Source organism: Phyllopteryx taeniolatus, chromosome 16 (assembly GCF_024500385.1).
Source record: "Phyllopteryx taeniolatus isolate TA_2022b chromosome 16, UOR_Ptae_1.2, whole genome shotgun sequence".
NCBI classification, from domain to species: Eukaryota; Metazoa; Chordata; class Actinopteri; order Syngnathiformes; family Syngnathidae; genus Phyllopteryx; species Phyllopteryx taeniolatus.
The window spans coordinates 19,593,213-19,607,534 of record NC_084517.1 but is presented as its reverse complement, the minus strand read 5'-3'; the positions used below and the strand labels follow the sequence as shown (position 1 = coordinate 19,607,534).

Below are 14,322 nucleotides of genomic sequence, written 5' to 3'. Positions count from 1 at the left end.
CGCCATATAGATGCGATTTGTTAGCCTGTCTCTGGCGTTTGCCATTAAGCTAATGGACGTTAAAGACATTTTTTTAATACACATGTAATTCTCTTTGTTTAATGTTTAGTTTGACGGTAAACCGCAACTGGGAGTAAAAAAACGATTGGAGCCTCTTTTTTGAAGAATTGTTCACTATTTACCAAAGTGCTGCTTCTTGTGAAATGAGGTGAGTTGAGTTCACTGCGCTCGCATCTCAAATTGTTTTATTCTCAACTCAAAGAAATAAATCGTGGGAACGACCACGTGTATCTTGAATAAAAAGCTTATCTCAAGGCAGCACTGTACATTTGTAGACTATTTGACTGGGGGGAAAGCAAAGAGCATTTATTTTGGAGGGGGGGTGTATTTTGTTCAATTTCATTCTGGCTAATTCTCTGACCAAAATCTGGCACCCAATAACATCGACCTCTGGTGTCAACAAGTTAACAAACGCACACGTCGAGCAAACACACACGTCTGCTCCTGCTTGAGCAAGGCAGCAGCGGCGTGATCCCGCCAACTGCTGCATTTATCCTGCGTGTTGACCTCAGCCGGAGAGGATTAGGAGCCCGTTGTGCCGCACGGAGCTATTGGCGGCGGACCTGCAGTCGAGGGTGAGCGAAGAACTCGTTGAGGAAATCCATGAGGAGGTCGATCTTGAGGCAGCTGACGCACAGCACCACGTGCTTCTCCGTCTGCGCCCGGTAGCGGCTGTAGTTACCGCCGGACTTCTGACGCTCCATCCACAGGAAGGCCAGCTGCTCAAACTGTATTTGGGATGACATCGGGCACATCGGGCACGTGGATTATGAAAATAATAATCTTGCCACACCCAAAACAAAACAAGTTTGCCGCAAACTTAAAATGGACTCAGTTTAGGCTATAATGTTTTCTTGACATTAATGAAAAATGGATAAGATTTGTGCCACAACACACTCCATAAATATGCCGGACATACTCCACAAAAAGTGAGGACATTCTAACAACACAACATTTTTGTCACAAAAGCCATAGATTTTGACAGTTTTCCATAACTTCCAAGTGATTACTTTTTAGGCCAAATCATGCCTCAATATACTCACAAACAAGGTCCTCTAAAAATGCAAAATCAACTAAAAGTTTAGGTCTTGTTATTTTCTAACATTACTGAAAAAATTGATTAAAAAGTATTGAGAGAAAACACGGCACAAATATGACGGACACACTCCAGGAAAATGTGCTTTTGACATGGACCTTAGTTTGCTACAAATTCAAAGTAGTTCAATTCTGAGGGTCGCGGGCGTGCTGGAGCCGATCCCAGCTATCTTCGGGCGACAGGCGGGGTACACCCTGAACTGGTCGCCAGCCAATCACAGGGCATATAGACAAACAACCATTCACACTCACATTCACACCTACTATATAATTTTCTTGAAAGATTTTGAAAAAAAAAACACAATAAAAGTCATGCAACAGGTCCTGCCATGACACAATCCACAAACATGGCAGTGATTACTTTTCAATATTTTGCCCTTATGACCCAAAAACTGTTTTGTTACAAAATGTTAAGGCAAACATTTTCCAAACTTAAAAGCCGACTGGTAACATGCTTTGATCAAAATGCTGTATTTCGCAATGGCAGTGCTATATAGTCTGATGTCATATTATTCACAATTTGACATTCGTTTATTAAAAATAAAGTAACCGTCAAAATATGTCACTTATGCTAGTACTCCAACGAAATGTGACTTCAGGCTTCCATGACACATCCTCATTAAAGTCACCTTTCATGCACTTTCCTCTTCTTTTCTGCTTTAACAACAAATCATCCACCCACAAATTTCTCTCAGATTTAAAATTGATTTTGAGTCATTAGGTGGTTGTGCCTTGTTTTTTTTTTTTAAAAACAAACGGCAATTGTACTAAAGTTGCGATGAATAGCCGAAAGAGTTTTTCCGGACGGAAGAGTTTGGATGCCGCTTTACAATGGGTGGTCGTGCAGATAAACATCATTGATTTTGTGCTGAGACAACGTCGGCGGCGTAGGAAAAGCTGGGATCCATCAAAGTGAATCCATTACAACAGATGGCTTCGTGAAATAGCATCTTTGTTATTTGTCTTCGGGTGGAAAAAAAAAAACAACGAACGATGTGATATTTACATCGATTTAGCTTTCGGTATTTTCAATGGCAGAACAATGTATTGGTGAAGGTTTGAGAAAGTGCGTGTTTTAGTGCAGGAAAAGGTAGGAGGTGCAGAAAAAAACCCCAAACAATAGGTGCAACCGGATGTGGTCTGATGCGTCCCTGTGGAGGTCATGACAGGACACGCGCGCACACGGGCTGGGGGGGGGGGGGGGGGGTTAGGGCCAAGCGAGGCCCAAATCTAAATGTCAAGGGGTATTTATGGAAGAGCATGGGGAGGCAGAATAAGTGGAGAAGGACATGACGTGGCATCCATGTTGGTGATTCACACGTTGTCATTTCCTGGTCCATTTTCTGAGCCGCTTATCCTCACAAGGGTCGCGGGAGCGCTGGAGCCAAACCCAGCTCTCATCGGGCAGGAGGCGGGGTACACCCTGAACCGGTTGCCAGCCAATCGCAGGGCACATATAAACAAACAACCATTCGCACTCACCTTCACACCTATGGGCAATTTAGAGTCTTCAATTAACCTACCGTGCATGTTTTCGGGATGTGGGAGGAAACCGGAGTGCCTGGAGAAAGCCCACACAGGCACGGGGAGAACATGCAAAGTCCACAGAGGCGGGGCCGGGATTTGAACCCCGGTCCTCAGAACTGTGAGGCAGTTGCGAATTAAGAGCCATTATGTCCAAAATGCATTGTCATTGACTTTTTTTTGTTGGATTAAATTTGAATAAAAAATAAATGAAATGTAATGTAAACGAAATAATATATTTTACAAAATAATATAATTATCTATTTTTATTATGTATGTAATAAATATATAAAATAACATGCTCCAACTCTGATGCTAACCCAACATATTAATAATTTATCCAGAATTTAAGAAAGAGAGAGAGAAAAGATGACATGCAAAAACCAAAAGAAAATTATTTCTATTGTACATTTTTTTTTAAATTAAAATATTTGTTTTAAATTGTCAAATCCAAGTTTTCATACCCTGGGAAAATCTTATTTCACAGCTCGGCTAGCAACCTCTGCCGTAAAAACATTACGTATGAGTCCCAGTTATATTTCGTTAGTGTAGTTGCCCAAGACATTTTGACGTTACTGTAACAATCTAAAACAAAAAAAAACAAACGTGCTTGCTAAAAAAAATTATTTTTCCTCTATGTCTCTGTAGATTCTCAGTCATCAAGGTCACGGCGATCCGCAAAAGTGGAGTTGAGGTAACTGGACTCTTGTTTGTTGAATTTGTTCTGCTCTTTCTTGTTTTTCTGAAAACATTCCAAAGTGATTTAAGCAATTATGCTGTGAGGCTAACGATGGACCTTAAAACAATCTGTGCCAAGTACGTATACCAAAAGTAAATAGAAATAGAAAAATTAATCATTCAGTCTGATTTGCAGCGCAAAGACACCTTCCTCTTTTTTTTTTTTCTCGCTTTCTACACACACACACAAACACAGAGGTCATTTCTTGTATTAGGAATCATTTGCCTGTTGGGAGCCGCACCAGCATTGGGAATTGCTCGGATAAGATGTAACTCACACATTTATCAAAGTGTTCCGAAGCAAAGTGTGTGTGTGTGTGTGTGTGTTGTGCGGCAATGTGCGTGTGGGGGGGATTTGGGAAAGTGAGGAGTCCGCAGAATAAAAATAGTGTTTCAAATCAACGGAGGATGGATGAAATGAGTCACTGCCGTGTGTCTGTGTTAACTCGTCTCAATGTAACCTTCGCTGAAATGAGTTTACTAGGCTGAGTGTGCAATTCAGAGTTTCAATTGAAGGCGTCATTTTAGAATGGCAAGTATGCAATTTAAAGTCAACATCCAGAAACCCGGAATAACTCACAATGTTGAATAAACATCTCATTGTGAGGATTTCTGAAGCTAAAATGGACTTATTTGTATTTGTCTGTCTCTCTGTGGTAATAATGCTTTTTTTTTTTTTTTTTTTCCTTTTCCATTGTGTCTTTTTAAAAAAAAAAAACTTTTTTTTTTTTAAACATCTTTTTCATCTCACCTGTATGGGAAGCACAATGAGCGCCACGAAGATCATGATGACCACCAGGAGCTGCGAGGGCCAGATCTGCGGGGTGACGTCCCCGAAGCCCACCGTAGAAAAGGTGACGACGCAGAAGTAGAGCGAATCGAACAAGGTCAGGTTGTTGCCGGCCCGCTCCAGGTGCTGGATGCCGCAGATGCTGTTTTGGTCAGGAGGTAAGAAAAACATCACAGGAGCGCAGCACGCCCGGGTTATGCCCTCGCTGGCCACCGCAGTGGATGCAAAATCATGTTTATACAGTATGTCTATATGGATGTGTGCGGATATATCCACGTAGCTATAAAATGTGTATACAAGTGTAAATATGTGCATAAGTATGCTGTATATAATAATATGGGTGGAAATACTGTACATACAGTATATATGGATGCGTACGTGCATTGGTTTGGTGTTTGTGTGGATGAATGTATGAAGTGCGATGTTGCTAAAACCAAGACCAGGCATTATCTTACCTTTTTTTTTTTAGTTTGTTTCTTCCGTTCTCTAATGTTCTCTTTTGCACAATGGCGGCACTCTGCCGTTGTGTTAAAAGAGTAGACAATCCAAGCCTTGGCTTCAGTCTACACGTTTTGGTTTTTGTTTTATCTTTGCGTAAGGTTTTGTATTGACTACTGATTTGTGTGATATCTCTTTGGCTTTTGCAGGTGTACCTAATGAAGTGTGGGAATGTTTCAACAGTGTTTTGGCTTGTAGGCGGGTGGATGCATTCCAGAGCTAATGTGCGGAAGAGTGCATATTTAAGTGTACGGGAGCAGCCCATTGGGGATGGAAACAAGGTAAATGTTCCCCCTTGAGTTTCGTCAGCGGTGCTGTAGTTGATCTTTAAAGATGAGCCCTGCCGTTGTTGCTTTGCAACAATCACCAGTTGTCATGTCGCGTTGTTATCTCGCTCTCGCAGTTACCAATTATCTTTCTGCTTTGTTTTATTCACCGCTTTCTCTCTCGCCATCTCTGTGTTACTGCATGTATCGCCGCACCATTGTTTGCTCTCTTTTCTCTCTCACCCCTCTGCCCCCCCCCCCTCCCCTCCCTGAGCTGTGAAATCACTTCTTGTCCATTTCATTTTGCACTTGGTTTGAGTCTGTGTGGTTACCCACCATGTAAACATGAGACACACCAGCGTGCTGATGAGGATCACCACCTGGTTGAACATGGCCGAGTGTGTCCGCTGGATGGCCCTGTGGAGGTCGTTCTGCAGAATGACGCAAAGAGAGAGAGAGAGAGAGAGAGAGAGAGAGAGAGACGCCGGCTGAGGCGTGCAAAAGGAAACGGGGCCTCGAGGTGCCCTGCTCAGGTCTTAAACAGATCGGACGTGTGCTTGGTGGATTGTGGGAGAAAGAATGTTTCCTTAAATAGTGGGTTTTCCTCGAATAGACGCCAGGCCCCAATTCAACGGCATGACAAATAAACATCTCCTTTCTCGCATTAGGATAAAAACAAACCATGGAACAATTACCGGCACCGTGGTGGAGTAGTGGTTAGCATGTCTGCATCACAGTTCTGAGGTTTGAATCTCAGCTAGCCTCCTATGTGAGTTTGTATGTTCTGCGTCGTACTTGCATGGCTTTTCTCCGGGTACTCTTGTTTTCCTCCAACATTCCAAAAACATGTACGTTAGGTTGAATGTCCTTAAAATTTGAATGTGAGTGTGAGTGGTTGTTTGTTTATATGTGTTTATAATGAGGACAAGCGCTATAGAAAATGGTTGGATGGAAGTGTAAACAAATTGACGTCCGTTTATGCTACTGTTCACAAAAGGGCATTAAATAGCCCATTTGCTAACCAAAACAGCAGAACCTACTTAGGCCCCTTAACAGTTGATCAGATGAATTAAAGTATGGCATCTTACCAGATGTCGTACGATCTTACATTATGTGTCGATGGCATCTTTAGTCTTTAGTGGTCGATTCACAATGTTGTGGGCGACCATGTTTATATTCTGTTGGAATGGTACTATAGGCCACTAGTAATACCTGTACCGGTTATTTCTATTCTAAAACTACTACTGTACTGTGTTATATTTGATTGAACCACAAAAACATGGCACAATTGTCAAGGAAGACGTGGATGGCCACAAAGAGGAGGAAACGGGCAATAATAACGGAGCGTGTGGATATTTTGAGAGGCTATTGACCATAATCGATCACCCCATTCACTGACTGCACCTGTGCAGTTGGGGAACAGAGACTCTCCACACTTTGCGTTGAAATTGTAAATGTAGTTAATTGTCATTTTAAAACACGAGTATTCCGTATATGTACTGTAGCGTAAGGATTGTAAGGCTTGGTGGCCGCCGTTCGTCTCGGCCTCACTTACGCTTAAAACCTGGAAACAATTTTAGTTTTTGTGAAATCTGGTGCGAATTTTAATAAGTGCTACACCTGTGATGTTGCAAAGCCATTCACCGGTCGGCTACTTGTGAAAACTAGTGGCAAACCCCCCCCCACACTGCACGTTTTGGTCGCTTCACTCAGGTTGCGAATGTTGTGGTCGGTCGTTAGCTTTGTATTCAGCCTGCAATACAAGTTGATGGGTCTGCCTTCAAGGAATTAATTTTATCACTCTAATAAAAAGGCATCAAAATAATATTGAGATGATTACTGTCGGTGCTTGACTCACTATCATGTTCTCCAAAGCGTGTTTGGCTAGCCAGCAATTGAGGAAAACGGGGATGAAGAGATTTCGGAAGGAGGGCAGAATCACCTGTGGAAAAGAGAAACGGAGAGCAATTCACTTCTGCTGGTGTTTCTCCGACACGTTGCATACACAATCTTTTCTTGTGACACCCATAACTGCCATACACTGTAGCAGCAGGTGATAAATGTGTATTCCAGAAGGTGTTGTTTGAGAGTGCTTTCGGTGCTCAGTGGCGCATGTCTTTCCACTCACAGTGATCATGAAGGGGACGGCGCTGATCATCTCCAGAATGAAGGGGACACGTAGTACTTGCTCCCAGACGTTGCCCTGGAAACGCAAAGCACACACAAGAGGTCAGGGAACTCCATTGTCATGGCGACCCACATACCACATAACAGACCCGTTTAGCAGAAGGGGACACGGAGCTCTAAATTGGAAGGCGGGTTGAGGGGAAAAATATGAACTCAGTTTAAGCTGCCGCCGATTAGCATGCCAGCCTTTTCATGTGACCCCGTCCTAGAAGAGTGTAGGTGGACGGGGTCGCACCTCCTGCATCCACAAAACGCAGACATGGGGCCCTTCATAGGCTTTTCGTGCAAAGTACATGAAAGGCACGGGCACACCTGTATGGATCGACGCCCCGCAGGAGCGACACGGGGTTTCCGCTAAAGTCCGTCTCATGTATCAATATTTGGACACGTTGGGAGGTCACCACCCACTAAGAAAGGGTACACACATTCTGATTTGTAACATCTTGACCGATTTTTCTAAATGTGAGAGACCGCGCGCAGGAAGACGAAAACAAATTGAGAGAACCAACACAACGCACACATAACAATGTGCGTTGTAGTACCAAGATCTACATTGTGGTTTTAAACTCTTCTACTTGTCATTTCAACGGTAGTGAATGACTAGGTCGGATTAACAACAGGTTCCTAATTGGCTATCGTAGGTTTCACATCGCAATCACAGCGTCTGTGACTCGGCCCAACTCGGTTCTGACCGCACTCATCAGTATTTGTCATGTTGAACAGGTTTAACATTTACGATTGTCTGTGACGATGCTTCCCGCCACACTGCGGACTGCTTCCAAGTCACGTTACGCTCGATCACGTACTGTCAGGTTTAGTTGCGTGTGCCCAATTTGATTACAGCTGAGCAGGCCGCAAATGGTCAACAATGAAAAGATCTCAATCACGGCCTGTCATGTTGCGGCAGGAAGAAATGCCCCACTTGTCGCTCGGCAGAATTCAAGAGCACAATCATTTGTGCCTCGTAAACTAATGACAAATGAGCATATGACAGCCACGCCCACTAGACTGGGAATTTCAAACCCATGAAACACGTTTACTAATATAGAGTGAGTACCATTTTCCTTCCTACATTGGCGATGTAAACCAAATTTGTCAGTAACCTGCAGTAAATATTTGTACGAAAAACACTTGTAGGCCATAAATATAAAGCAGTCAAATGAAAAGTAAGTACTGGGGTAACTGACATTTTCTTATACTGATGCACTAATTAGTTTACTGCACTCAGTTTGTAATATCGGAACATGGTTTGTGGTCACCGTCTTAAAACGAGGACCCTCATGTACATGAATTTCACAGTTGAATTGCAGCACTGTATTACATACAAAGTCCATATTAGAAGGGATCTGGTGACTTTTACAATAAAAACAGTCTTCCCTGAGCAACTCACCTTGTAGCTGAGATACACAAGCAACATTGTTTCTGAAAAGCTGATAAAAGCCACGAGCACCTGCAAAGAGAGAGAGAGAGAGAGAGGAAGCACTGGCATTAAAGAAAGAGAGAGCGAACAGACAGGGAGTTGAGACAGTCTGAGAGAGAGAAATTAGGCATGGCAGATGTAAGAGGAGCGTGGGTGGCATCAGTGGGCGTGCTGATGATTGAGCTACAGAGAGAAGAAGCCCGTGTGAGCGAAGAGCTCCGTGATCGTGTCCACTTTTATGTCCATTTGCGCGCCTTTACTCGCATCATTAGACGTATGCAAAGGAAATGAGGGAATAACACATAACCTGTAAGAGGAAAGCACACATGGAAAATATATATGCCTTGTTGGAGGCATGTTTACAACACACAAGTCATCTATTGCGTCTGACCTGCAGGGCCCACAGCGGTAGAGGTCTATCCACCCAGATGATCAGCTTCCTGCAGAGTGGAAGGACATGACATGACAGGACAAGGGAGCACAGGTACAGCAATTTTGTACGAACGTGTACCAAAAATGTGATTTGTGATTTTATTTTCAAATACAGACTACATGAAATACTGCACATAAGCACTCATGAATGAAATATGTGGTAATAGATATTAGAGATCGAAAAGCGACAACAATTAGCAGCCATGCTCAAAACGTTGCATGACTGTCCATGTTTAAGTGGTAAACTGGATGCAGCCCACTTCTGACACTGGCCAAGCTATTTCTTGGTTAATGGAAGTGGGTGTGCATGCGTGCGTGTATGCTCATAATTGGGCAATTTACCAACAATGGGAGTGTTACTGTGCCGGTACAAACCCTGTCAGTGATGCACCCCAAAAAAAATCAAATATAACAAACATTTTTGTGAGCTTTCTACTAATTAGAGTGCATTACTTTCCATATCAAAACGTATTAAATCCTATCAGAAAATAGTGGCAATAGGTACAAAGGACAGCTAATTTGCATCGATATATATATATGTTTTTTTTTTTATTATTATTTTTTCTCAGATACATATTTACTCCTACTAGTGCGCCACTTTTTGTCTGTAAATCCTGCTTAGTTCAGGTAAGAGCATGCTTAATACTGGGCATCCCGACTGTTTTCAAGTGGCTGCTAAAGTAGATGCAATATTTATATATACATATTTATTTTATTTTTTAATTTCAGCTTTCCCAGCTAGTTTTTTTTCGCATGACCTTTCTAGTAATTTCAGCACATAACGTCAGAACACGGTCACTCATGACACTAAATGATTTTGCTTAGCCAGGTTTTTTGTCAGCTTTTTTTCAAACTTTTTAGGGTAGATTTATTACATTTTCAAACATTTTCCACACATTTCCCCTAGTTTTGTGGTCATGTTTCGTGAATTTTCTGCTCATTACATTGCATTGTTTTTGTATAAAATTCTCCTAAATTCTGGTGAAAACTTAGTCAGTACTGACATACTGTAAATGACCTCTAAATAATTTACATTATATATATTATATTCTTTTTCAAAATTGTTGTCCCCTTTTCCCCAGTTTATTTTGACCTCTGTTTTAGTCTTAGTTTTTGTATACAATCCTACTAAACTGTGGTTTGAACAGGCTCCAAGTTTTCTCGGGCTTTTTTCAAGATTGTTATCGTCAACTTTTCTATGAATTACAGTATATTTGTTTTGGTGTAAAAAAAAAAAAGTTTTTCCTCCAGCTTTGCACTATTTACATTGCATTACTATTACCTATGGCTTTCTCCAAAATTTGGATGAGAACACTCACCGCTACTTTGGCTGAAGATATTTTCATTTTTCCTAGCACCATCAACAGCTCATGTTCTCATATTGTAGGCGAAAAGTGATATTCACACAGTCAAATGGAAATTTACAGCCTTATTGTGAGAAAAAGAAGCCCCCCCCCCCCCGCCTGGCGCTGGAGGCGGCAGCAGCCCTCGCCTGAGCTCGCTCTGTCAGCCTCCTTATTCATTTGGAGCCGGAGCTTAGCCAGCGTCACTGGCCACCAATTAGATCAATAGGTCCCCGGGCTGGAGACACGCCGTGGTCTTCCGGGGGCCTGTCTTCCGCTACTTCCTGTTTTGCCCCCCCCCCCCCCCCCCCCCAATGCTGTATATTACCTGCTTTATCTCCACTAGATCGCTGTTGATTAGGCTTCACAGGCACTAGATATATATTAAACTGACAACTAATCCATACGGCCGGATTGTGATAAATGAATGCGGATCTGGAATGTTCAATATGAGCATGTGCGTCGCATCAGTAAAGTGAAGTCGCATTGATCGCGTTATACAACGCTTCCGACCGTCGAGGGGCCGGGCCGAGGGGCCATCACTTGTAATTTAAAGACGCGCCGCACACTTACCAGTCAAACTCGCTCCATTGGCGGGAGGATGCGTTCTGTTTGGTGGAGTTCGATCCACTCATGCTGCGGGGCGGGGACAAAAGAAAGCGGTCATTTCCTGTCGGGTTCCTCTCCCAGGTCCCGCTCGAATGTACCATGCCGCGCCGTGTTGTGTGGTTCTCACCAGTCGGGCCTCCGCTCTTGCAGGTTGTCCAGAAGCACTCTGACGATGTAGAGGAGGCAGCTCAGCACTTTGAGCGCAAAGTTAAACATTCGCACTCGTAAACCTGCAAATGGAAAGATTGGAGGCTTGCTTCAGTCTGTGTTAACTCTTTATGGCGAGGAACCATATTTTAAGGTAGGCCTCTGTATGATACAGAAAAGCATGAAAATTGACGATAAGAATGAACACTTTGAAATTTAGGAAATACACATATGACATTGAATGTTAGTTGATTTTTTTTCTTTTTTTTAAATGTCACAAAAGTAAAAATATATGTGAAAAGTTGAATTCCCAATGGCTAATACTACTAAAGTGTATTCAGTGCTAAAATTATATATATATATAAAAAAAGAAATTTACTGCACAGTTTTTTGTCATCTTGCTACTAATTTTTTTAAGTTTTGTGTGAAATTCTTCTAATTCAGGTTGGAACAAGCTTATTATTGACCGAAGCGACTGCTAATTTTACACTTTCATTAGCATTTGTACAACTTATGGTGTGAGATTCTTAGTGTATTACTTTTATATTATGAGATAATACTAAATTCCAATGATAATTGATTTTGCCCCCCCCAAACGTAGACGATTACTACAGTACCACCCTTTAGATAATTGTGTTGAATTCCCAAAATATGTACTAGACATTGCCAAAATGACACTGAAATCAAATTAGTAACTGCAAATTAACCACAACCATTAATATAATACAATATTAAAACATAATTCTATCCATTTCTGTCAGGTTTCTACTGATTAAAATGCTTTATTTACTTTATGTATGAAATCCCACTACTTGCGGGACCAAGCTCAATATTTATGGACCACTAAAGTTATTTGCACTTTTACACGCATGTTTCAGCTTATTTCAAGTCTTCTACTGAGTTCTAATGATCATTGATTTTGTATTTATTTTTCTCTCACAAAATTAGTCTAAATGGTGCCCAAAGTACTTTACAGAGGCTCACATGAGCATTTGTGGGTTGAGATTTTGTTGGGGCTCCTTTCTGTAACATTTTGAATAGAGGCGCTAAGATGGCTCAAGGTGTACCTACTGTTGTGGCTACTGAGTTTAAACACCGTCGCCTCAGCTGCTTGTTGTTCACTCGTCGCAAACAGGTTGAATGAAAACATACTGACAAGTGAGAGAGCGCTGATGCACACCACATGTTACATCAACCGGAGTCACTCATGGAGAACCAAAAGGCAAATTGAGGCAGCTGATGAAAGGCAGCCAACACGCTGAGGGGGGGGCAACTCACTGGATCTTTGGTTTTTGATGAAGAACAGCTTGAGGCGCTCCTTGAACGTGTTCTCGTTCACGTAGAACTCCACTTGCACCCTGAAGCAGATGGTGGACAAAAATGTCTAGAGAGGAAATAGACTGTGAGCTGGACTGTGAGGGAAAACAAATCAAATTGCAGATAAAAAGGGGTGATAATTATTTAAGCATATCAAGTATTAGAAGAAGAGTCAGTAATGGCTTTTAGGAGGAAATGGCGCTCCAGTAGAGCCCAGTCATCCTCTTTTGCTCTCGTTAGCCACGCTGATTGAATATCGAGCAACAAATGACTTGCCTCTGATGTGACTGCTCAACATGAGAGACCATAATTGCTACTTTTTTTTCCCGCCCCTTTTCCATGCCGGCACCCTTCTGGCGAGAGCGACGTGTGCGCAAAACTACCCGCCTGCACGCGTGTGGGTTATTAGGATTATTACAGCGCTCACGCAGAGACGCGATGGAAAACAACAAAGAGGCCCTGTCCGACTCGGACTGGATGGAGGTGACCGTATTTCCTCTTTGACCGCTCAGTCTCCTTTCATCTGTCTTTTGGGAGTTTAATGACTCAGGTTGTGGGAGGGGGGGGGGGGGGGGGGGGTGGATGCAAGAGGCCAGACCGGGCTTAACAGTCGCAACACCATTGGCGAGCGTGGGGGTTCTGCTGTGACCCTCGTCCCGGTCACACACACACACAAACACACTTTTAGGACGAAGGAGGTGCAAGCTTCCCTGTAGTTGCCACGGCAACGCAAAGATGGCTCGCCTCCCGCTCCCCTCATACACGAGCAGATGTGAGCAAACATACTTGTGAAGGGCGCTCAGCCATGGGGTCCAAACCTGTTGATGCCAACCCACACCCGCCCCACCCTCCATAAGCCGCCTGTTGACAAAATCACTTTTCGCACATGTGAAGGATCCCAAAGGCCCGCGTGGGTGTAATTGCACCTTCTGATTAGAATGCGACTGGGTGCTGCAGATATGAGAGGACATGGGGTATATTTGCATAGCGACCACGATAGCGTTAGCGGGATTCGTGTGGTTACCAGCCTGAGCTAATCGATGCGCAGAGCAATCACACAGTCGATATCGCGTCGTGACAAAGTGATCATCAGTTCTCTTTGCAAACATGTTATACATGCTTTGAAAAATGCATCCAATGGAAATGAAAGACGGGGAGTGACAGCCTCAGAAACAAGAAACAAGTAGTCCGCAGGAAATTTATTACTTTGAAAGTGTCATTCAAAAATGAACATTTGTAGCGGCAGAATTTTCAAAGCAACTTAGTAATAGCAGACTGTGCAGGTGTACCTAATGAAGTGTCCAACGCGGGTACGATATTTTCCTAATATTCAGGCAAAAGAGATGGCTGTTAAATATCAGGGAATGGGTCTGATGCTCATTGAACACATTAGTAAATTGATCGATTCCTTCATCGCTTTTATTTCAGATCTGCCCTCACTTCCCAAAGAGCTCCTATTGAGGTATGTTTACTCAAAAGCAAAAGCATTTCTATCTGTATACCCTATGAGCTCACATGAGCACTGTTCAATGCATGAGGTCGTTCATTCACCAAAAATCCAAGAAGCCTATTCAAATGATGTCAGGAGAGCTTTTGATAACATCCCAAGGGACGAGGCTCATGTGCCTTTCTTTACGCTGCGGTCTTTTCCCTCGAGTAAACATGAAGAATACGGAATCCTGATAAGTCTTGAAGGGATATTACAATAGCTTTGTGTCCATCCTGATAAGGTTAAAGTAAAAAAAAAAAAAAAAAAAAAATGTTCACCTGATACTGACTGGAGTGTGTCCTTCACACCTTAATGGACATAAGCATTGGGCACTGGGAACAGAAAAAGGCTTTCCCCAAACTCTTCAAATTAAGTTGCAAGCAGAAAATTGTCCAAAATGTTTTTTT

General features: G+C 42.7%; 1 protein-coding gene and 1 long non-coding RNA gene across 8 annotated transcripts in view; one reads left to right on the top strand and one right to left on the bottom strand.

Annotated features, from left to right (window-relative positions):
* Positions 1-14,322, bottom strand: part of kcnt2b (potassium sodium-activated channel subfamily T member 2b) — a 40,454-nt gene that overhangs the window by 14,001 nt on the left and 12,131 nt on the right. For both annotated transcript variants that reach the window (XM_061748879.1, XM_061748878.1), the window contains exons 2-11: positions 12,388-12,467; positions 11,090-11,192; positions 10,927-10,989; positions 8,970-9,018; positions 8,549-8,608; positions 7,100-7,174; positions 6,830-6,913; positions 5,308-5,402; positions 4,169-4,349; positions 624-788 (exon numbers count right to left, since the gene is read on the bottom strand). In XM_061748879.1, the coding sequence (XP_061604863.1) occupies positions 624-788; positions 4,169-4,349; positions 5,308-5,402; positions 6,830-6,913; positions 7,100-7,174; positions 8,549-8,608; positions 8,970-9,018; positions 10,927-10,989; positions 11,090-11,192; positions 12,388-12,467 (955 nt within the window). The remainder of the gene's footprint in view (positions 1-623; positions 789-4,168; positions 4,350-5,307; positions 5,403-6,829; positions 6,914-7,099; positions 7,175-8,548; positions 8,609-8,969; positions 9,019-10,926; positions 10,990-11,089; positions 11,193-12,387; positions 12,468-14,322) is intronic.
* The window catches only part of LOC133465793 (uncharacterized), a 33,079-nt gene that overhangs the window by 10,136 nt on the left and 8,621 nt on the right, over positions 1-14,322 (top strand). For 3 of the 6 annotated variants that reach the window (XR_009784755.1, XR_009784754.1, XR_009784756.1), the window contains 7 exons: positions 3,328-3,373; positions 4,181-4,365; positions 4,855-4,986; positions 7,102-7,200; positions 8,976-9,062; positions 11,113-12,909; positions 13,855-13,888. This is a non-coding gene — a long non-coding RNA (uncharacterized LOC133465793). Of the gene's footprint in view, positions 1-114; positions 209-3,327; positions 3,374-4,180; positions 4,366-4,854; positions 4,987-7,101; positions 7,201-8,975; positions 9,063-11,112; positions 12,910-13,854; positions 13,889-14,322 lie in introns of those variants that run through there. The other 3 variants (XR_009784759.1, XR_009784757.1, XR_009784758.1) reach the window with 3 other exon arrangements.